At 41.0% G+C, this 23,501-nt stretch overlaps 1 protein-coding gene across 2 annotated transcripts; it reads left to right on the top strand.

Moving 5' to 3' along the window:
* Positions 1–22,004, top strand: slc2a15b (solute carrier family 2 member 15b). Of its 2 annotated transcripts, XM_056408534.1 has the most exons (10): positions 1–68; positions 2,417–2,515; positions 12,549–12,672; positions 13,354–13,499; positions 15,693–15,803; positions 17,026–17,127; positions 18,034–18,109; positions 19,311–19,438; positions 19,750–19,790; positions 20,675–20,753. In XM_056408534.1, the coding sequence occupies exons 1-9, from the start codon at positions 24–26 to the stop codon at positions 19,777–19,779; spliced, it is 861 nt and encodes a 286-aa protein (XP_056264509.1). In that variant the 5' UTR covers positions 1–23; the 3' UTR covers positions 19,780–19,790; positions 20,675–20,753. The 2 variants fall into 2 exon arrangements, with proteins under 2 accessions (XP_056264509.1, XP_056264508.1); XM_056408533.1 differs by lacking the exon at positions 19,750–19,790 and having other exon boundaries at positions 20,675–22,004.
* The last annotated feature ends 1,497 nt before the right edge of the window (positions 22,005–23,501 follow it).

Below are 23,501 nucleotides of genomic sequence, written 5' to 3'. Positions count from 1 at the left end.
GGGGCGAAGGGATTCATGACTTAATGGCGGAGGAACTACTTCTGGAGCGCAATGGAAAACCCAGCGCGGTGAGTTGTCCTTTGATTCTGTCGATGATCGATATGTGAAGATCAACTCTCATCGCATCTGTTCTAGTCACAACATGCTGTGATGTGAGATCATCTGAGCTTGAATTCAATCAATCAATGCATCAATCAACCAATACATCAATATATATATCTATCTATCTATCTACCATCGATCTCTCTCTCTCTCTCTATATATATATATATATATATATATATATATATATATACCATCTGTCTATCTACCTTTCTATCTATCTCTCTATCTATCTATGTATGTATCTATTTACCTATTTATCTATATATTTATCTCTTTCTCTCTCTATCTTTTATATCTCTCTCTCTATCTCTATCTATGTGTTTATTTATTTATCTTACTACCCATTTATCTATATATTTATCTATCTTTCTCTCTCTTTCTCTCTCGCTCTCTACCTACCTAACTATCTATCTATCTCTATATCTATTTATTTATCGATCTACATATTGATCTATCTATTAATATATCTATCTTGCTCTCTTTCTCTTCCTACCTACCTACCTATCTAATTATCTATCTATCTATCCATCTATCTATCCATCTATCTATATCTATATCTATATCTATCTATCTATCTATCTCTATCTATCTACCTATCTATATCTATCTATATCTATCTATCTATATATCTATATCTATCCATCTACCATCTATCTATCTATCTATCAATCTCAATACATTAGAATCAGGATCTCGGTTCATCACATGATGCCTTTGAAGAAAAAGAAAGAGTAAAATGACCACTACAATAAAAAGAAGTCGAGAGCTTTGACCAACAAGTGAAGAGCATCCAACATAATCCACCTGAAGGGAGCGCTGACCGAGCAGCTCCGTCCACCAGGCGGTCAACCGGCCAGACGAGGCTACTTTAAGTCATCTCTGCTGTTATTGTCACGGCCTCGTACATCTACACAGTCTTTCCATTGGCCCGCTGATATACAGCGAGCTCTTTAAACCCAGACTTTACCTAAACGGATGGAAACATTGTCCGTTGTGTTGTGTGGTGCATCGACCGGTGTTCTCCACGCTCCATCCAAAGGTACAAACCATGTCATAATCCCACCGGCCTTCTACCTCGGAGGTCAGCTGAGCTCTGTGTGCAGCCGAGAGGTCGTACAGCTGCATGACATATAGGCTAGTTTCACTTCTTCTCATTACATTACAGTACATATCATTTACCCCTTCCAATAAGTGCATCAACCATAAGTACAAACTCAAAACAACAAGAATCAAGAAACATTTCTGTAATACCATAAATTATACTATAAGTAAAACCATAAATAATACTATAAGTAATACCATAAGTAATACAGTAAGTAATACAATTCAATTCAATTCAGTTTTCAATTCAGTTTATTTGTATAGCCCAATTTCACAAATTACAAATTTGTCTCGGAGTGCTTTACAATCTGTACACATAGACATCCCTGCCCCAAAACCTCACATCGGACCAGGAAAAACTCCCAAATAACCCTTCAGGGGGAAAAAAGGGAAGAAACCTGCAGGAGAGCAACAGAGGAGGATCCCTCTCCAGGATGGACAGGTGCAATAGATGTCATGTGACCAAAAGGACAGATTTAGAGTTAAAATACATTCAATGAATATGACAGAGTGTATGAATAGTTCATAGTAGGCATATTCCACGATGGAGACCTCCACGATCCATCAGGCAGATGGCGGTGGGGAGTAAGTAATACAGTAAGTAATACCTTAAGTAATACCATAAGCAATATAAGTAATACCATAAGTAATATCATGAGTAATACCATAAGTAATACTATAAGTAACACAGTAAGTAATACTATAAGTAATACCATAAGTAATACAATAAGTAATACAGTAAGTAATACTATAAGTAATACCATAAGTAATACCATAAGTAATATCATAGATAAATGTCATTCAAGTGCCACTGAAGTGCTAATCTGTATTTATTTAAGGTATAGCCTCTCAGTATTCAGCTCTGCTCCAAAGACCACAGATTCATAAATATACAAACACATACCCTTGAGCGGGCTAATCTCTTTTACGATCTGCGGACACGTCTAGAGAATATAGCCCAACGTGCGTTCAAACGTTGAGTTTTGGAGGTTTTAACTGGTTCATATGATGATACTATGAAACTTTTTCCGATCAAAACCCAACAAACCTGTGTCTGCTAATAGCTAATAGTAGTGCTGACTTCTAATAGCATTTTAAAGGGGCTTCACAGCCAACCCCATTGAGTTGATACCAAAGTCGTAGTAATAACATATTTGTGTGATCTCATTGTTTTGTGTAGCTTTTTGACTTTCTGCCATCTTCTCTTCAGCATCTCACGAGGCCTCTGCTGGCCGTGGCGTTCCTGGCCTCGTTCGGCAGCTCCATGCTCTACGGCTACAACCTGGCGGTCGTCAACTCTCCCGCGCAGGTTCGTGTCACTGTGATAACCACCGACGCCCTCGCCGCTCTTTACCCGAGAAAAAAACCCAAACATTCCCACAGTGACCGAACGGACACGCTCTTTATCCCTGCTACGCATCGCGTTAAAGATCAGGTTGTGTACTTCATGTGTCATCGCGTGGGAGTGTATCCCATCGTGAGGCTGCTTGAGCCTCACCGTGTCATCGATGTCCTGTGGATCCTACCCGTCATCATGTGCTCTGCTCCATCAGCCGCAGTGCAGTAACTAACCCCCGCCACATTACATTGAAGCATAAGAATTCAGTAACACATCTCAAGCTATTTTAGATATATACTAGTGCTGTGAAAAATAACGCGTTAACTCAGTTAATTCAATTACAGGTTTAACTAGTTTTTTTTTTTTAACGCATTTAACGCATGCGCAGAATGAGCTTCCAATCGGTCTGTTGTTGGTCGTCGGGACGAAAAAAAAGTCACTTGCAAAATGAGCTTCCAATACACCACTTCAATCTGAACTCTGTCCGCTCTCATGCAGACGGTCGTGCTGTTCATCGGTAATGATCCTTCCGCAGGTTCACCTACGGAAACCTTGTGACGACTTTTACTTCCTGTAGATCAGGGTCTCAACACGTCGATCGCGACCTGCCAGTCGATCGCGGCGTAGTGTCGGTAGATCGCATGACATTTAAAAGATTGGCCCGCCCCCTGACATGTTCTCTATAGCACGTCTTTGTTCTTTTATTAAACTAAACATCTGTTGTTGATCGTATCTCCACAGCAGCATGTCATTTCTGTCTCTTCGCGTTGCGTTAACACTCATCGATCTCCGTCTCGCGCCACAGAGCTCCGCGCGCCGCATCGGGACCGAGCAAAAAAAAGTCACTTGTCAATCTGTCCACCTGTCCGTGTCCGGGCCGGTGAGGTTTCAACTTTGCAGCGGTGTCCCGCCGTCCCTTTCATCACGGCCCAGTTCATGAAGAAAACCCACACAGTCAGTTTGCCTCAGCAGCTGCTAGAGGAAGACTAGAGGCCTTTAGATTGTATCATGGTGGAGTTAATGGTTGACAAACAAGAGAAAAATGTTCTGTTTAACCCTCCTGTTACCTTTACATTTACTAACATATTTTACCCTCGGGGTCAATTTGACCCCAGCAATTAAAACCTCCAGAAAATTATTAGAATTAATATTGCTTCCCAAGTTTAAGTGTGAGGTACTTTATGTTTGTTTGTTGACTACCTAAATAGCCCTTTAAATAAATAAAAAAGTTGATATTTCTTATATGTTTGACACAGTGAAAAACAGCCTGGGGTCAAATTGACCCCAAAGAACACCGACATTAAACATTGAATGGGGTCAAATTGACCCGAAAGGTAACGGAAGGGTTAAACATTCTGTTTAGGATGAAGATGTATTAATGTTCCATATGGAAGAAAACTGCTAAATAACTGCTGAGTTGCAGCACCATTGTATAGAAGAATGTATAAATGTATATATCCGTCTTTTGTCATAAATCTCTATGTTCTCACAAAATATACCGAGAATATCGGTAATATGTGATTAATCATGATTAATCCACAAAAACCTGTGATTAACCCGATTAAAATTTTTAATCGTTTCACAGCCCTAATATATACGTATTAATATAGAGAGAGAAATGACACGATGCAGTTTTGTGTGCATTTCCATGCTGTTATATTATTATTTTTTTGTAGCTAATGTTGGAAAGACAAACCGTAGTTCCTCCTGCTTCCAGCTGCTCAGCTCCAAATGTAACGTACGGATGAGAACGGTATCAATCTTCTCATCCAACGCCATTTTATCTAAATGAAGAAAGAAAACTGCAATAACTATTATTTTAGGCCAGAAATCAGTTTTGGGAACAATTTGACATCTCAATCACCATTTAGTATTTAGGTTAACAATTGCTCATTGACAGATCGTTACAGAGAACATTAGCAGATGTCCACCTGATGGATATAAGTCAAATATTACCCTCTTATTAATACTCTCTTTTAGCTCTGTTTTTGATCTCCACCATCCCCTCAGGGAAATATATGTTGCATTAGCTCCTAAATGCTCCTTTACTGTAGTTCACCAGCGAATTGTATCTGTTTGCTGTTTATTTTCTGGGCAGTTAATGCACAACAGCTTTTTTAAGAGCCTTTTTTTGATGAAAACAACGCTATGAGAGTGTTGAGTGTGAACCAAAGCAGCTGCAGGTTGCACAATCAGCTAAAACGCAACCTTAATTAATCTAAAGTAGATTTTACCTCTCGCACACAACACCTAGATTGAACTTGTACAATGCGGCTTGATCTCGTTCAATTCGAGACAATTGCTCATTGTCCCTCATATTCCAAACTACTAATGTGGTGAGGTCAAACGTTTAACCACGGTCCATGTGACTGTGTAGGATCAACTGCTGTGTGTCACATGACATTATTTAGGCCTGTGTGCTCCAAATAAAACTTTTGGTGTGACAGGAGGTTCATTTGGTGGCGAGTTCAAGAACCAACTCTGTGTGTCTTGTTAAAGCACATTACATAAGAAAACTAGAATGGGCACTCGGTAGAGCGCATACCTTCGCATATCACAAGATTGGGCATTGAGTTATGAACATTTTGGCATTAGTTGCATGCCAATTGGATATAAATTGACCACGCTATGGTAAAAAGAAGATGTTGACCTTTTCATGACCTTGACCATGACCTTTGACCCGATCAATCCCAAAATCTAATCAAATGGTCTCTGGATAATAACCAATCATCCCACCAAATTTCATGCAATTCAAGAAGATTTTGACCTTTTCAGGACCTTGACCTTGACCTTTGACCCGATCGATCCCAAAATCTAATCAAATGGTCCCCGGATAATAACCAATCATCCCACCAAATTTCATGCGATTCGGTTTAATACTTTTTTACTTAAGCGAATAACTCGCATACAAATAAGTAAATAAATAAATAAATACACGGCGATCAAAACATAACCTTCCGCATTTTCAATGTGAAGGTAATTAAACTGGTCTCTGACTCAACTGTGTATTTAAGGTACATGGCTGAGGATGACGGATTCCGTGTTTCGGGTCGCAGTAACACTTCAATGTGTGTTTTTTTCAATCTTTTAAAATCACAACTCACTGCAATACAATACAATATTATTCCATATAATATACAAAACAGAAAGCCTGAAAAGGTATAGGTAGAATAAAAAAATGCTTCTACATTCTTATCCAAAATTCTTATAACCAAATAAATCAGAAAATTAATGTAAAATTTCTATATATATATATATATATATATTTATCGACATACATCTTCCATTGTGTATATTTTCCTCTACCTCCCTCCCAGGCGAGCTAAATACATTCTTCGCTCGGTTCGACGTGAACGGCAGCCCGCCGAAGGCAGCGCCGCCCGAGGAGACCAGCCTGCTGATCATCTCAGAGGCCGACGTGCGCAGAGCCTTCAAGCGGGTGGACATCCGGAAGGCAGCAGGTCCCGACCACATCCCGGGGCGCGCCCTCAGAGCATGTGCAGACCAGTTGGCAGGAGTCTTCGCAGACATCTTCAACCTCTCCCTGTCCCAGGCTGTTGTTCCTGAGAGCTTCAAGATGTCCACCATTGTGCCTGTCCCCAAACACCCCAAGGTAACCTGCCTGAATGACTGGAGACCCGTAGCCCTCACCTCGATTGTCAGTAAATGCTTTGAGAGGTTGGTCAAGGACTTCATTTGTTCCATGTTGCCTGCCACGCTGGACCCATGGCAATTTGCATATCGTCAAAACAGATCCACCGACGACGCAATTGCCATGGCACTTCACACCGCCCTTTCCCACCTGGAGGGGAGGAACTGTTGTGTGCGAATGCTGGTTGTGGACTACAGCTCAGCGTTCAACACTATTGTTCCCGCCAAGCTCGACACCAAGCTCAGAGGTCTAGGCCTGCACTCTACCATGTGCAGCTGGATACTGGACTTCCTGTCGGGCCGCCGCCAGGTGGTGAGGATGGGCGGTACCACCTCAGAGCCGCTGACCCTCAACACGGGAGGCCCTCAGGGATGCGTGTTGAGCCTCCTCTACTCCTGTACACCCACGACTGCACGGCCATGCACAGCTCCAACGTCAGCATCAAGTGTGCTGACGACGCAACAGTGTTGGGGCTGATCTCCCGCGACGACGAGACAGCCTACAGGGAGGAGGTTGGATCACTGGTACAGTGGGGCCAGGAGAACAGCCTCGTCCTCAACGTCAAGAAGACCAAGGAGCTGATCGTGGACTACAGGAAGCGGAGAGGAGAGCACACCCCATCTCCATAGACGGAGTTGCAGTAGAGAGGTCAGCAGCTTCAAGTTCCTCGCCACCTGACCGAGCATCCACCAGGCGATACATCTACACGCATCGACCGGTGTTCCCATTGCACCGGCCTTCGGAGGGCACTGAGCCTGGTGCAGTCGACAGTATATTATTATTTGATGGATATTATTACACTCTTATTAATACTATATATGATATAAATATGTTAGAATCACACTTATAACCCTTCAAAATTGTTTTATAAAGAATCCCTTTGAAACCCCAAAATGAGTTGATATGTGAACCCTGTGGCTTTAAAGATGAAGGGAGGAATCAGGATCTCAGCAGAGAGAGAGAGTCGCGGTTGTTGTTCCAGTGACTGATCGTCTTGTATTCTTCTTCTGACATCATTAAATTGGTTTAATTGACGCCACGTGACTCAGAGCACAACACCAAAAGCAAAGGCAAATGATTAAATAGGCATTTCCTGTCCTTATTTTGAACTTTTATATCACTGTGAATCTTTTTGCTAGAAACCAGTCACAAGGTGCAGCGTTGCACTCCTGAAGTGGTACTTTTCTGAGGTTTCCAGGGAGGTTTTTCTCCCTGTGGTTCCCTTTTTAGGTATTTTTGCTGAGTCGACACATGCTCCCTGTGCCCTCCTTCTCTTCTGATCGCGACTCTGATAACTACCTGCGGGTACAGAGTCCTCCTCTGTTTCCCCTTTGCTATTTCAAATCTGTATATTACTGCAGAGAATGGATTTAGATCATTTTTCTTTAAGTAAGGTAAAAAGAAATTAGAACTACTCATTACTTCTTCACTATGAGTGTAAATTACAAGTAAGCATTTAAATGGCGACATTAAGCCACTGCAGTAAATGAAGAGAGAAGAACAGGAAACAATGGGACCCCTGCTGTGAGAGTTTTGTTCAAGTGACAGAATAATAACTGCTGACAATAATAAGGTAATATCGTGCCCCACGGTTCGCTGCGGTGCTCAAACTCCAGTTGGGAACTAAATTAAGGTAGAATCAATGGATCTAGAACACCAGCCGCTAAGAAACAGTTTTTTAATGCGGATCGGTCACGTCTAGTACCTGAAGTACGTAATAAGGTTATTACCGATACCGAAACAGAAATCCATATACTATTGAATCTCACGTTACACTTTGATTTATTCGTCTGATTATTATCAGCATCTTTTCATCCACAACTGTTCCTTTTTCTTTTCAACAGCAGGTACACACAGAAAAATTAAGGTGCCATCTGGATCTGATATTGGGTCTTCAGACTGAAGCCATAGAAGAACCATTTTTGGTTCCACGAAGAACCTTTCAAACCAAGGTTCTTTAAAGAACCATTTTATTGAATAGTTCTTCAAAGAACCTATACAAGTGTCTCAAAGAACCTTAAAACATGGTTATTCATGGCACCATTTATGGTTCCAGAAATAACCTTTCAAACCAGGGTTCTTTAAAGAACCATTTCCTGAAATAGTTATTCAAATAACCTATAATGGTGCCTCAAAGAACCTTGAAAAATAGTTCTTTAAGGCACCATCTTTGGTTCCACAAATAACCTTTCAAACCAGGGTTCTTTAAGGAGAACCATTTCCTTTCATAATTCTTTAAATAGCCTATGAAGGTATCTCAAAGAATCTTCAAAACATGGATATTTAAGGCACCACAAAGAACCTTTCGAATCAAGGTTCTTTAAAGAACAATGTCCTTAAATAGTTCTTCAAAGAACCTATAAAGGTGCCTCAAACAAGTAGTGATTCTTCAGTAGGTGATTGTTCTTTGTAGAACCACAAAGCCTTTTAAAGAACCATTTAAGAACCATTATTTGTATATGTGTACAGCGTGTTGACTACACCTGCAAGATCTGCATCTTACCTCATTTACATCTGGCTCAACCAGCATCCGGCTGTAGCGTAACGTAATGGTTCTTAACAATAAAGCGGTCACTTGTGTCCAGAGACCACAGAGAGTATAACCTCACACGTGTTGGAGACATTCCTGGCAAATTAGAGGCACGTTGCCCAGAGGTCCAGGACAAATTGACAAATTAACGTCACTCCTTTTGGTCACTGAACTCCCCTCAGGGTCGAGCCCTTCAAAGGATCCACGTCAACACTATTTCTACAACAACAACAAAACTATTCAGTTAAATGCTTAAGCTACTCAAACTAATCAAACTCTCCTGTTTCAGTTTTTTCTAAAGTCTCATTTCACAGAGAGTGACTGAATCGCGTCCCTGGAGATGAGTTGGGTTTAATGTTAATCGGTTCTCCAGGATATCTCAGCGGATTTCTCGCTGTCAGATAAAAACCTGAAGGAAATCTGAGGGATGTTGTTTAGCCCTTACTGTAAAGTTCTGTCGCACCACAACAAATAACCACTGTTATTTTATCAAGCACGCAGTTTACGATCCCTAATCGTCAAATTTGATTTGACTGACCGTGGGGGCTCGATGAGCTTCCTGTCTACTCAATATGGCCGCCCTCTCCCGCTGACTCACAACATCTCTTCATCCCATGCCCGAGTGCAGCGATGCTGTGCAAACGCCAAGACTAATGTCGACACTTGGATGTGTGGCACTGTGGGAAACAGTTACTCATGTGATGCTGATGTCATATTTCATGGCCACCATATTTTTGCTCTGGGTCCATTGGAGTGAGGGGGGGGAGGGGAGACGAAATTCATCCCTCAATCTTTGCTTTTGAAGACAAAAATAAGAAATGATCTTGTAATGACACGTGGTCTACGTGTATTGTAATGACTTATTTATAGTCAATGTTGAATTAATTTCATTCTTTCTTTCCTCCACCAGTACATCAAAGACTTCTACAATGAGACGCTGGTGGACAGTTACAACTAGACTCCAGACGAGGAGCTCCTCACTAGGGATGGGAATCGAGAACCGGTTCTGTTTTAGAACCGGTTCCCAGTGAACCGATTGTTTGGGATCGTCAGCCAAATTCTTTAACGGTTCTGCTAACGGTCCTCTGTGGCGTTGCGCATGCGCAAACTTTTTTAGTTTCTTCTTCAGACTGCAGCAAACATGGCAACTAGGCAGAGGCGTTCTAAAGTTTGGCTCTATTTCACACCACAAAAAGTGCTAGTGTGAGGTGAGAGTGCTCACCTGTGTGCGCGCATTACGGCTGACAGCATTTAACGGAGCGGAGCATTGCGTGCGCTCTGATCGCTCTTTTAATGAAATATCGATACTAAAAATATGCTAAATCACATCGTTTTTAACGTACGGGTACTTTGTTAGTATCGCTACACCGTGCAGCGTGACAGCAGCAGATGTAGCGGACTAACATTCAAGCTAACCTAACTTCCCAAACGCTGTGGACATCTGAACGCTGATTGGCCGAGACGCGACACGTCCCATCAAAGATGTTTTATTGCGAAGAAGAGCACCACTTCACATTTTCTCCGCGTCTCACTGCAATCTCAACGGCAGCGGGCCAGGTGAACAAAATAATAAATCGGAACGCGTCTCTGGTATTGTTCAGGGGGCCGGACCACATGTGGAGGCGGGCCGTAGTTTCGGGACCACTGGTCCAAGGTAAACTCCTCAAAAGTGATCACAACCACTCACTGTGTGAAGCCATTTGCCTTTATTGTGTGGAGTCGATCAAGTTATCTTCTGTCCCTTCGTTTGAAGCATACATTTGAGCTCCGGCATTGGTCTCCCATTATTGATCACTTCACATTTGGATTGAAAGTCCAGTTTTGAGAAATGTTTGATCGTAACGGTGTTAATTATTGGAGGGCGTGTGTTATCAGCAAACGTTCGCGTTATCGTGTTAACCCATTATTAAACTGAGCATATCGATTTTTAATCCATTATTAAACTTAGCATATAGCTACGCTAGCTTAGCTATAGAATCCTCCATTTTCAGCCCCCTACATTGAGGCAGAGGTCGTGTTTGCCTCCCCTCTTAACCCTTGTGTTGCCTTAGGGTCATTTTGACCCAAATCAATATTACACCCTCCCCCCGCCTTAGGATTAATTTGACCCCATTCAATGTTTAATGTCGGTGTTCTTTCGGTAGTCAACAAACAAACATAAAGTGCCTCACACTTAAACTTGGAAAACAATATTAATTCTAATAATTTTCTGGAGGTTTTAATTGCTGGCGTCAAATTGAACCCAAAGGGTAAAATATGTTAGTAAATATAAAGGTAACAGGAGGGTGAAACATTGAATCGGGTCAAAATGACCCAAAGGCGGGGGGAGGGTGTAATATTGAGTCGGGTCAAAATGACCCTAAGGCAACACAAGGGTTAATGTGGCTTTATGTCAGCTCAGCAAATTCAGCGATTTTGTTAGTGCCATTTGTTTCATTGTGTAAACCAGCTTTCACTATATAAATAATCTGCAATTTAGCTGATGACGTACAGAGTCAGACCGGTTCAGAGGCTGGTCGTCTGTCTGGTTCACAGGCTAGAGCTAGCACGTCTTGTACACCTCCTCATATCTTTGTGTTCAGGCATCCTCCACCCCAATGGTCCCCAAACTACGGCCCGCGGGCCGGATTCGGCCCGCCTCCACATTTGGACCGGCCCCCTGAACAATACCAGAGACGCGTTCCGATTTATTATTTTTTTCACCTGGCCCGCTGCCGTTGAGATTGCAGTGAGACGCGGAGAAAATGTGAAGTGGTGCTCTTCGCAATAAAACATCTTTGATGGGACGTGTCGCGTCTCGGCCAATCAGCGTTCAGATGTCCACAGCGTTTGGGAAGTTAGGTTAGCTTGAATGTTAGTCCGCGACATCTACTGCTGTCACGCTGCACGGTGTAGCGATACTAACAAAGTACCCGTACGTTAAAAACGATGTGATTTAGCATATTTTTTGTATCGACACTTCATTAAAAGAGCGATCAGAGCGCACGCAATGCTCCGCTCCGTTAAATGCTGTCTGCACGCGCAGCGCTCACAGCAAGCGGCGCACGCATCACTCAGCCGTGATGCGCGCACACAGGCCCTCCAGCAGACAAGGGAAACGTTATGTGGCCCTCTCAGGAAAAAGTTTGGGGACCCCTGCTCCACCCCATCTGAGAGAGTGTTCTCCACGGCTGGAGACACAATAAGTCCTGAGAGATCGCGTATCCTCCCGGAGAAAGCAGACATGCTTATTTTTCTGCACAAGAATTGTTGATGATCCATACAATTGATGGTTGCACACTTGGTATTTGCCACTGCTAGTTTCATTTTTGGCAGCTCAGTTCATATACCCTTTAAAAAAAGGAAGGAGCACTGTAATTTCTAGGAACATGTTTAAATTAAACAGAATACATTTTATTTAAGTTATGTAAGTTTTATTTTAAGTTCAAGAGGAATATGTATAAATGTTTTTGGTTATTTAAAAAAATGTAAATGTGTATGTATACATACTGTATATGGTGTGTGCAGCATTATAGAAAATTATAGAAAAGAAAATTAATGTAAATAAACCCGTTTGTGCTCTTTTTTTCACCCCTTGCCCAATAAGAATCGATAAAAGAATCGATAAGGAATCGAATCGATAAGCAGGAATCGATAAGGCATCGGAATCGTTAAAATCTTATCAATTCTCATCCCTACTCCTTCACTGTGTCAATCTTTGCTGTCGGTGGGATGACCGGCGCCCTGCTGGTGGGCAGACTGGTCACCAAATATGGAAGGTCAGTGTGTGTGTGTGTGTGGGGGGTTGGACACGTTGCTATTTCTTCAACGTTCTCAAACAGGAAGGGGACGCTGGTGAGAGCCACCGGCTGGTGTTCATAGGAGGAGCTCTCATGGGCTTCAGCAGGCGGTGCCGGATGCCCACGATGGTCATCGTTGGACGCTTCATCACGGGTCTACACTCCGGTAGGCCTGAATGACCGATTGAGTCACTGTGTGCTTCATTCATCCACAAGAAAAGTGATGTATAATTGCAGATTAATGAGAGGCAAACATGTAGCTCAGGGGTGGGCAAACTACTTTTTGTAGCATAAGCAGAGCCTGCTTAATTCGTAGTTATTTCATTGGAATGGCTGTCTGTGTTTTGATTTTGTTCATGAGGCCTTTTTGTAATCCATCCCTCCATTTATCGTGTGATATACAATGATTTTCGATTCACCGTAAAACAACTAAATAATAATACAAATAAATGCCTGTGGACAATAACGTTTGTTAGAATTTTACGCATGAAAAACAATTTGCTTTGGTTTTTGGTTTTGATGGTTTAATTGAAAACATCCTCTTATTTTTATAAAATACAAAAAGGTCAGAAATACTTATTTGTGTCTTCTTTATCTACAGTCAACCAACGTTTATCAAGTTACAAACAGGCATCTAATCTCTGACATTAAGAAATACGACATATTTGTAACTGAAAACGAGAACATTGAATTGTAACTAATCACAACATATCTTTGATTTTCATGAAAATCAGATTTGGTCTCAACTTCAGTCAAATTCTTCGTGCATCTGAATGAATATTGAGCACATTGAAGTTGTGTCACCTGGTTTTCGCCCGTGGTAATGAATCCCTCTTGTCTCCGTCAGGTATCTCTCTCAGCGTGGTGCCCATGTACCTCGGTGAGATCGCCCCTAAGAACCTGCGGGGCTTCCTGGGCCTCGTTCCCAGCATTCACATTTGTCTTGGAGTCTTCATCGCTCAGGTCCTGGGACTCTCCGAGCTGCTGGGAAAGGTATAGTAACATCGTGACATGTGTGTGTGTGTGTGTGTGTGTGTGTGTGCAGTACCATTTGTTTACGTGACATGGATTTCCTTCTGGTCTGGGGTTTATGCATCAGCTCCGGTGGCAAGTCAAGTCTTATATCCTCTTCCTGAAACTGTACACCAGTCTAATTTTGTACACAACAACACAATCACGACTCACTTATAAGCGTGAATAAGTATCATGATGCGGCGTGTGAACACACCGGTGTGTTATAATCAGATTATCATTTATATAGCATGTCCTTCCTGTATCTGGTAGAACTGGATGTTTTGCCATCTGCCCAGTTCTGTCTGATGTGTGTGTGTGTGGGGGGGCTGATTACTAAAAGCAGAAGCCGATTGTGTGTCATTTAGTAATTGTTCATGTTGTTTTTGCAACACAGGAAGAGTACTGGCCTCTGCTCCTGTCCCTGATAGTATTTGCTCATTATCTACTGGTCCTCACTGTTAGCGCCACCCCACATAAGAAGGTCCTCCCATCCACGCACACAGTCAGACGCATCTTTATACTCATTTCTCCGTGTGGATGGGAGCTCTACATGCACCCCCCCCCCCCCCATGCATGGGAATGGTACTCCCCCCGCTGAGTCCCACTGTCCAAGAAACATGAGAAGACTTGAAACATACAGATAGGACGAATCCACGTGTGCAATAAATCTGCGACACAAAATGCAAAGTCAGACATTTAGTTTATCGTGAAAACGAGCTTGTTATTTCGCTAACTGCCAGGGAGATTCTGCAATAAAAAGTGGACCAACAAAGCCAGACTGTTAATTTATCGGCATCATTCTGACCATCACGGAGGGAGCGACCTAAAGAAAGTTATCGCGTTACACGGTTCACAGGGCGAGAAAACTAAAAGATCCAGGAAGACTTCCCGAGTTTAGAGGATTAGAGGGTTCAGACAGGTGCAGAGGGCCCTCAAGGTGCCTCCCTCCGGCTGTGTAATTGGGAGAAGACCTTGTTGTACACACAGATGCACCAGAGGGACTACATCCGTCAGCTGGTCCAGGAACAGCTAGACGCTGGCCTGGATAAGTTGGAGGAGGTCTCAGAGAGAAATGTGCCACGCAGGGCTGCTCTGCGTATGCGTGTGACGCCGGATGGACAGATGAAGAAGACTATTAGAAGAAAAGGGGGGAATTATTCCTGGCATGTAAATAGTCTTTAGACTCATTCGTTTAGCGCTTTTGTCAAAGAAATGTTCATCAAAAGCTAAACATCTAATCTGATTGAAATAACACAGCATTTATTTTATTAATAATAATAATAATTCAAACTTATATCGCGCTTTTCTAAATACACAAAGACGCTTAAAGTAGGGATGACAATTTTGAAAAAAAATATCTAATTGTGATTTATTTTGAGTGATATTGCATATTTGATATAATTTGCAGTATTAGAAATTAAGATTTTGATTTTTTATTGACAAACATATTAGAATAATGATTAGATGTGTCTAATGCTACATGTAGGCTATATGACATATCTGGAGCCCAATAATGTTTAATTAAAAATATATATTTGGACACACATTTTGCCTTTAACAAATATGTTTGCATCTTTTAATGTGAAAATTTGCAGTCGAACATCTCGGATTTCGATAATAAGTGTTCAGCCTCTAAAAGCAGATTAGTTCAGCGAGGAATAATTTCATCCATTAGTATACGTAATATTCAAGACAATTCATATATATACTGGTCCAAATTCTTCTTCCAATAGTTGTGTGTATGTTTCCCGTTGTTTATGAGTGTGTGCGGCTGCCTACGTCCGTGCTACGATGGTGATGAAGTGGCGCGTACGTACGGTTACTAAATCAGCAAGACAGCGTTTAAGAGCACCAATCACAATCTGGTCCACACCTCATCAATGATGGATGTTGCATCAGCAAAGTGTGATTAATGAGAATACACAAATTAATTTCAAGGGGAGCACTTGTCAGAAGTCCGTACTGATGAAACGCCGCATCTCAAATGCATGAGTGATGGCCGGCGTGATGATAATGATCACGATGATGAATCACGAGGAAACGGCAAATAAGCAGAGCGACTTCTTTGGCTTCGAGACAAACTTTGAGTCTCAAAGCATCTGTGTGTGCGTGTGCGTGTGTGTGTGTGCAAACATATTCATCATAGTAATAAAGCTACCGCTTCAATTTCAGATCTGGTTCTATACGAATGACATTTTTAAGAAAGCAGGAATCCCAGAACCTCTGATTCAGTACACGACTGTGGGAACTGGAGCCATAGAGGTCATCTCTGGGATGCTGGGGGTGAGTACACACGTTCACACTTTAGACACACATGTGATATTATATAACGATATATTATATTATGTATTTGCCATCGTCGCCTTTTGGCATTGTGAACTCGGGATGAGCAATTTAATAGACTTGATCAATGAAAGGATCGTGAGCAGACTGATTCATTAGAAATGTTAATAACCATGAGTTGTACTGAATGAAGGGAAGAGTTCTGCACACTATATTAGACTATAGACCTTTTTCACAGCAGACATGTCGGCATTCCTATAGTGGAGCTGCAGGGTGCTCGTATTCAGCTCATATTGTGCTCATATTGTGCTCATATTGAGCTCATATTGTGCTCATATTGAACTCAAATTAAGCTCATATTGTCCTCATATTGTACTCGTAATGTGCTCGTAATGTGCTCGTATTGTGCTCGTATTGTGCTCATATTAACCTCTTATTGTGCTTGTATTGAGCTCATATTGTGCTCATATTAAGCTCATATTGTGCTCATTTTAAGCTCATATTGTGCTCATATTGTGCTCATATTGTGCTCATATTGTGCTCATATTGTGCTCATTTTAAGCTCATATTGTGCTCATATTGTGCTCATATTGTGCTCATATTGTGCTCATATTGTGCTCATATTATGCTCATATTAAGCTCATATTAAGCTCAGATTGAGCTCATATTGTGCTCATATTGTGCTCATATTAAGCTCATATTGTGCTCGTCTTGTCCTCATTTTGTGCTCGTATTGTGCTCATATTGTGCTCATATTAAGCTCATATTGAGCTCATATTGTGCTCATATTGTGCTCATATTAAACTCATATTGTGCTCATATTAAGCTCATATTGTGCTCATATTAAGCTCATATTGTGCTCGTCTTGTGCTCGTATTGTGCTCACTGGCTCACTGTCATAACTAACTTGTGGAACTGAGCCATCGTAACAAAATGTGTTTCACCTGATTGTGATTTTTCTGCACTGCTCCATGCAATATTCTTATTCCTGTAAAAAGTACACATTAAATTCATTAAATGAGTGACATCCCACACATCGTCTTTTAACCTTTAATTTACACGTTAATTAACACGTGTGATGTAAATGTACCTAATTCAGCCAAACGGCTGACCCTCGTTGCCCTGAGTGTTACATGGAAACACATGAAAACACTTGAAATAGAATAAAAATGCACCTGTTTCTTTCTTCTTGATGACGTGGCCTCTCTGTTGCTTTTCGTAGTGTTTCACTATCGAGCGTGTGGGCAGAAGACCTCTGATGATCGGCGGCTTCCTCTTCATGGCTCTGTGCTGCACTGGCATCACGGTGTCTGCCCTCTTCCAGGTACGCGGTGTCATCTGATGATGCCCTGCTCGTTGCACATTATAGGACACACAGTACATTAGCACATTTACATTAATATTTACTGTAACTAAAGACTCTGTCTAATCTATGTTTGTCATATAAGAATAGGTGTCCACACTGTACAGACATTTAAATACGTTTTGCTTGCTATAATCTTCTCTCCTGTTCATAGCAACCCAGGTGAAAAATAAATATGCTAAGTATATTTACTCTTAGCATACTTGAGTATACTTAAAGCCCTACTAATCATACGTATACTTAAAGTGTATTATTTTGCAATAATTGTTGTATTTCATGTATTTAAGTTGTGATTAAATAGTATTTAAGTACTATCTGAAGTGTATTAAGTATATATTGTTTTCTTAATTGGAACAACTTAGAGTATACTTTAAGTACAATTTAAGTACACGACTGTGTATGTCTTAATATGCATGCCTGTAGTTCACTTAAATTATATTTTTATTGTATTTTAACTATATTTGACATATATTCTAAACATATTAATATTATGATCATAGTATACCAAAAGTATAATTTTGGTATACTATAACCATTACATCACTTGCATTAATGCAAGTGGTGTAGAAAAAATGCTACAGTCCTCATTATGTGCAAAACATGTATTTAAAAGTTGATCTTCAGTTTCAGCATTCTGAGTTATAAGTCGAGTGTATTTCTTAGTCTTGCAGTTTTACTTCCTTCAGATGTCCTTTTTAATATTTTTGTCCCATCACTAATGCTGAACTCGCTCTTTACTTCTATTTATGTTACATATAATCAGAATGTATTTGATATGGTCAAATAAATAATGGGAAAAAACCGTGTAAACTATACCAAAGTTTACTTGTGACTTCAGACTCATGACTTGTGTTCGACCAATCACAGGCGCAGCTGTCCTTCATGCGCTACGTCAGTGTCGGCTGCGTGGTGGGGATTATTGCCGGTTTCTGCATCGGTCCAGGTAAACACTCCAGAAACAACTCCACCTCTGCATCTCACTCCATGAAAAGAAAAGAACACCTCCACACATACACACGAGCTTTGGGCTTGTGTCTAAGATAACACTGCTCCCTGCTGGCGGCTTGCGCAACAGCAGGCACCGAATCTCCTAAAAAGCAGCAGCACCTTCCCGACTGGTCTCACTGGGAAGAGATATTGTATTTCATTAGTCTTGTAAATTAGGAAATCATAACTGCCACACTACATCCATTCCCACAGCCATTTGTACACCGGATGAGTTGAGTGAAGAGAATTAAGAGGCAATAGTTTACAACTTTGGGATCCACGTTGAGTGGACCTGTGAGGATGATGAATTAGAACAAATCTGGTTTACCGAGCGCCATTCGTCAGGACGGCAAATCTATTCCTCGGCACGGGGACGAAGGATTTTCTGCAGCTGCAATTAGACTTTAATGGCTCATTGTTCATAAGCTAGCGGGTTTTTCCTTCAGACGAAACCTCACATGCACAATGACTTCCCCCCCCCCCCCCCAACACCCAACCCCCACCCCATCCCCACATACATACCCGCAGATGTTGACAAATTATGGCCTCGTTATTGGTTTTGACAGTATTAAACCTTCCTCTCTGCAATTATCGTGAACAGATAATGAGGACATCATTCGGGAAGGTTCATCATTAGAGCTTTTTACTAATGCATATCTCTCCCTCATAGCTTTCACTTCTAACAATGAAGAAGTACGCGTTTAAAAGCCTGGACAACATCGCGTGGACGCCGCATATCAAACTAACGACTTGCTAGACAAGTCCTGCGAAGCTATTCAAGTTGAACTTTTGCCAAGTTGGAAAAACATCCTGTTCTCTTGTCAATCTGCGCTCGCTCGGTGATAATGAACACACAATGAAGTGCGTGAAGAAATATTAGTGTAATATAATAGCAAGTGGGTCTTGAGGAATCTTTAGACTTTTTGTGTTATATCATTGTTCTGTTTATTTTTGCCTGCCAGAGAAAAGCCCCGAGTGGGAATATTGATAAACTAACAGATGAATGAAGACGCCGGTGTTAATTTCACAACACCCAATAGATGAATGCAGGTGCACCGAGTGGTTACCTGTGATTCCTAGATAGATCAGACCAATAGATGAACCGTGTTGTCCTTTTAGAATGATATCAACATATGATCTTGGTCTCTTCTGTGTAGCCGGTGTGCCCTTCCTGATCACCGCAGAGCTGTTCAAGAAGTCCCACCGACCGGCTGCCTACACTGTGGCCGGGTGCCTCAACTGGATGTCCAACTTCACCATCGGCTTCGTCTTTCCCTTCTTAGAGGTCAGAGCAAACTCAAATGATCTACTGTCAGCTTTCCATTTTGAAATCTACATCCTGAAACAATCACAATATATAGCAGAATACATTTTGACTATATAAAATACATTAAATTTCACTGTGAAATGAAATCTTATGTGCCAACGTGTTTAGTTTATTTCTTTATCTAAAGCTCGGTTCACCAAGTTCAGCTTGACATTGCATCCAGGATCTGTTATGGGCTGTCTGGTTTTCATAGGATGAACAGGTGACTCCCCAAATATCAATAAAATTATTCATTAAAAGTGACCTTGCTGTCTCTCGGTTGTCCTCAGTGTGGGTCGAGTTCAGAGGACGGAAAGTAAAGAGGACGATGGTGTGTGTCCCATGGAGGGTGACGATAAAAATCGGCATTCAATTCTGGCCACAAATGTTAAAAACACAAGCGTATTATGTGATATTTAATGTTTTGGTTTTTAATTTAATAGAAAAGCTATAAATAGAACGGCTTCAGAGGAGTCCAAAGCTATATGTTTCACTCTGAGCTATGCTAACAGTTCCTCTTTGCCTTCAGCCTTTGTGCTAAACTATGCTAACAGTTCCTCTTTGCCTTCAGCCTTTGTGCTAAGCTACGCTAACAGTTCCTCTTTGCCTTTAGCCTTTGTGCTAAGCTACGCTAACAGTTCCTCTTTGCCTTCAGCCTTTGTGCTAAGCTACGCTAACAGTTCCTCTTTGCCTTTAGCCTTTGTGCTAAACTATGCTAGCAGTTCCTCTTTGCCTTCAGCCTTTGTGCTAAGCTACGCTAACAGTTCCTCTTTGCCTTCAGCCTTTGTGCTAAGCTACGCTAAAGTCCTATTGCGGGCGATCTTTGTTCTAAACTCAAAATGTATGAATCGATAAACATTTTTTTCCATCTGACTGTGGCTCTGATAGCACAAGAGGTGCATATATATATATATATATATAATATTTTACAAAGGCTTAGACTTATGTTTTTTTAATATATAAATCTCACCGCAAGTTCCCTCCTGGAGATTGGATTAATCTTTAACAAGAGTAAAGGTACTAAAACAATAAAATAGGGTTTACATTGGAGTACAGAGTAATGTCTAGAATTATAGAAACTTGAATGAATCAAAGTGCAACATTAATCTGCTTTTATTAGCTTCCCTGTGGCCCGTTTGTTTTATTGTAGTTTTCTTGCATAGCCTAATGACCACCTTGAAAAAGAAGATTTTTCCTGTGATCACACCTCCACAGGACGCCATGGGTCCTTACTGCTACCTGATCTTCAGCGTGATCTGCTTGGGGGTGGCCGTCTACACCTTCTTCGTTATCCCCGAGACCAAAAACAAAACCTTCATGGAGATCAGCCAGATGTTCGCCGCCAAGAACAACGTCCTGGAGGAAGAGTTGACCTCCAACGGTCTTGTGAAAATGTCCGTGATGAACGGCTATGGGACTCGTAGCCTCAGTGAAACATAAATGGACCCTGCGTGTAAATGACGGTCTCTTCTCTCAGGGTGCCTTCGTAGCGGAGATAAAAGGTGGAACATTCGGTCGCCACGAATAGATCTGCCGCTTCGTGTGGAAACTACAAAGATCGTCACCGACACGCACAAAAGTTCCATTTTTTAAACCGTTAATCCTTCGGTCCAAAGTGGAGCTCTTGTACTGTACGTGAGACCGGAGTCACACGGCCGTGCGTTTCAAATCAACCGTCAGTGACATTTTAATCCATTTCTCTGCATCTTAAAGCGCTTTTTACGGGAGCCGAGTTGGTTTCTCGGATGTTTAATCTCCACGTTAGCTTCACTTTGTCGTCACGCGTCCCATGATCGCCTTATTGTTCATAGTTTGTTGAGGAATACTGTCTCTTTGTTGCTCAGTGAAAACTGTGTTTCATGAGTGAACTAAAGGAAAGCCATTTGTCTGATGTTGCACACAGTGACAATCAGGTGAAGGATTTTAATTGTTACCACATGTTATTACATTAAGTTGACTTACAATCATACACTGTAGACACAGCTAGCAATTCAGGGTTAAGTGTCTTGCTCAAGGACACATCGATTAGGGCGGGGATTGAACTTCCTATATTCTGATTGAAAGAAGGACCTGTTAACCACTGACCCACAGTCACACTGTTCGAAGCTCTTCATGAAGAGCTTGACCAAGAACTTCATCTTACGTCCTTTCACTCTGTGATTATTTTAAGAGTTTGATATTGTGGCTTTTGCAGTCTTTTCATATGTCTCATCCAAATATTTGCATATATAAAGCTTGTTGAAAAGCTATAATTTATCAATATATCACAACACGGTACAAGTTTGTTCAGGCGTACATTTTTTTATTTAACACTCTTTTAATTGTTTTACAAGACCTCTTTGTGTCAAATATGGTGCAAATAAATAAATGTGCATATTCAAATATGTCTCTGTCTTCTGAGTTTTCCTAACTGCATTGAACTGTACACTGTCTTCTGTTGATTGAGCCTCAAAAAATCACAACAAACACCAAAATTAGAGCAAAGAAAGTACAAATAGATTAATGTACAGTATGAGCTATAGCTTACCGCGTTGTAGCATACGATGTGGAGCAGATCCTGGGAAACTCAAAGTTACTGTTGGGGCCAATGCTTTACTTCACATTCATTCAGCTGTTGTGACCAATAACTGGAAGCTGCCTTTCGAACAAAGATTACAATAAAGAGGAAACATCGTAATCTGGCAATATTGTATCTCACCAAAAACAACCATAAACACAATTTGTCATTACAGCAAAAGTGCATACCATTAATCAAATACACCGATTCCCAACACGGGCATAAAATAAAGAGATAGTAGAAGAAACACTGAAAGGTTTTTATACCAAAGCGCAAGAATGTAACTCAAACTACAGAATGTAAAGTGAGTTTACAAGTTGTAACTAATGGTTAACACATTATTTTTCAAGTGAGGTTTAAAGTAAATTCTCGACCTTGGAAAATAAATCTCTTTTGAGAGTCCATTTAGAAGCTGTTCTTGAGGTTCATATCATCTCTATAGCCAGATAGTTGTCATAAGCTTGTAGCAGTCCAACAAGAAGTCCTAAAAGTGATTTTTGAAAGAGGAAGTGTCAACATATTCTATGACAACTGAGCAAAATTCATCCGATGAAGATCATGTGATTTGATCAAAAGCTCCTGATCAACTCCTGTGATGACCCCTATTCACTAGTGATTTGAAAGCCAATAATAACAACCATGCAGACATTTTAAGTTTACGGTGTTCATCCATTGCTAGTAATATGGTTACAAATGTAAATTAAAAGTAAAATCAATTCACGTTTGTGGGATTCTCATTTTCCTACAAGCCAACTATTCAATTAAATGAATTCAGCTTTCCTCAAGTTTACAGTTGTCAATATCAAAGCAGCTATTTCTGATAACTTCATATTAGTCCGCTGGATGAACTTCAAAGATGACGCTTCGAAGTGGCTAAAAGAAAAGAGCGGGTATTGCAGATGTTCTGCAGCTCTTTTTTGCACAAGGTCAAAGGTCAAATTGTTTATTGGAGAGGTTTTCAAATGGTGAACTCAAAAGTTGTCCTTATTAAGGGCTTTTATGGATATATAAGGCATTAGGAAAGTATTTAGGAACTATTAACTATGCCATTAATTACAACTAAACAACTCTTGACTTAATAGAAAGATGTCCACATACATAAGAAGACTCAACATGCTTTTAGACAGCATCTAGGACAAAAGGAAAACATCTTTAAATGTCTAAGAAACCACCAACCAAACATGTTTCCATTAGTAATTAACATTATACTGAAGAACTGTTCTCAACATGTGAACCAGACATTTAGCAATACAGTCGGATACTGAGGGAGGTTATGATATTTCCTGATATTTTGCAATCATTCACTTCAAACTGTGTTCGTGTGATCGTCGCATGAAGAATCACACACATAGCAGCGTTCTCTCTCACTGTGTAAAAAAAAAGCCATCATCCTGACTGTAGTCTTCTGCAAATGTGCCGCACCACGTGAAGTGGTATCAAAAAAATCTGGGAGTCATACAGTATGTTGAAGGATGTGAAGTATAG

The sequence above is a fragment of the Pseudoliparis swirei genome, chromosome 24, assembly GCF_029220125.1.
Source record: "Pseudoliparis swirei isolate HS2019 ecotype Mariana Trench chromosome 24, NWPU_hadal_v1, whole genome shotgun sequence".
Lineage (NCBI taxonomy): Eukaryota > Metazoa > Chordata > Actinopteri > Perciformes > Liparidae > Pseudoliparis > Pseudoliparis swirei.
The sequence above is the reverse complement of the archived record's forward strand: the minus strand, read 5'-3'. Positions and strand labels throughout refer to the sequence as shown.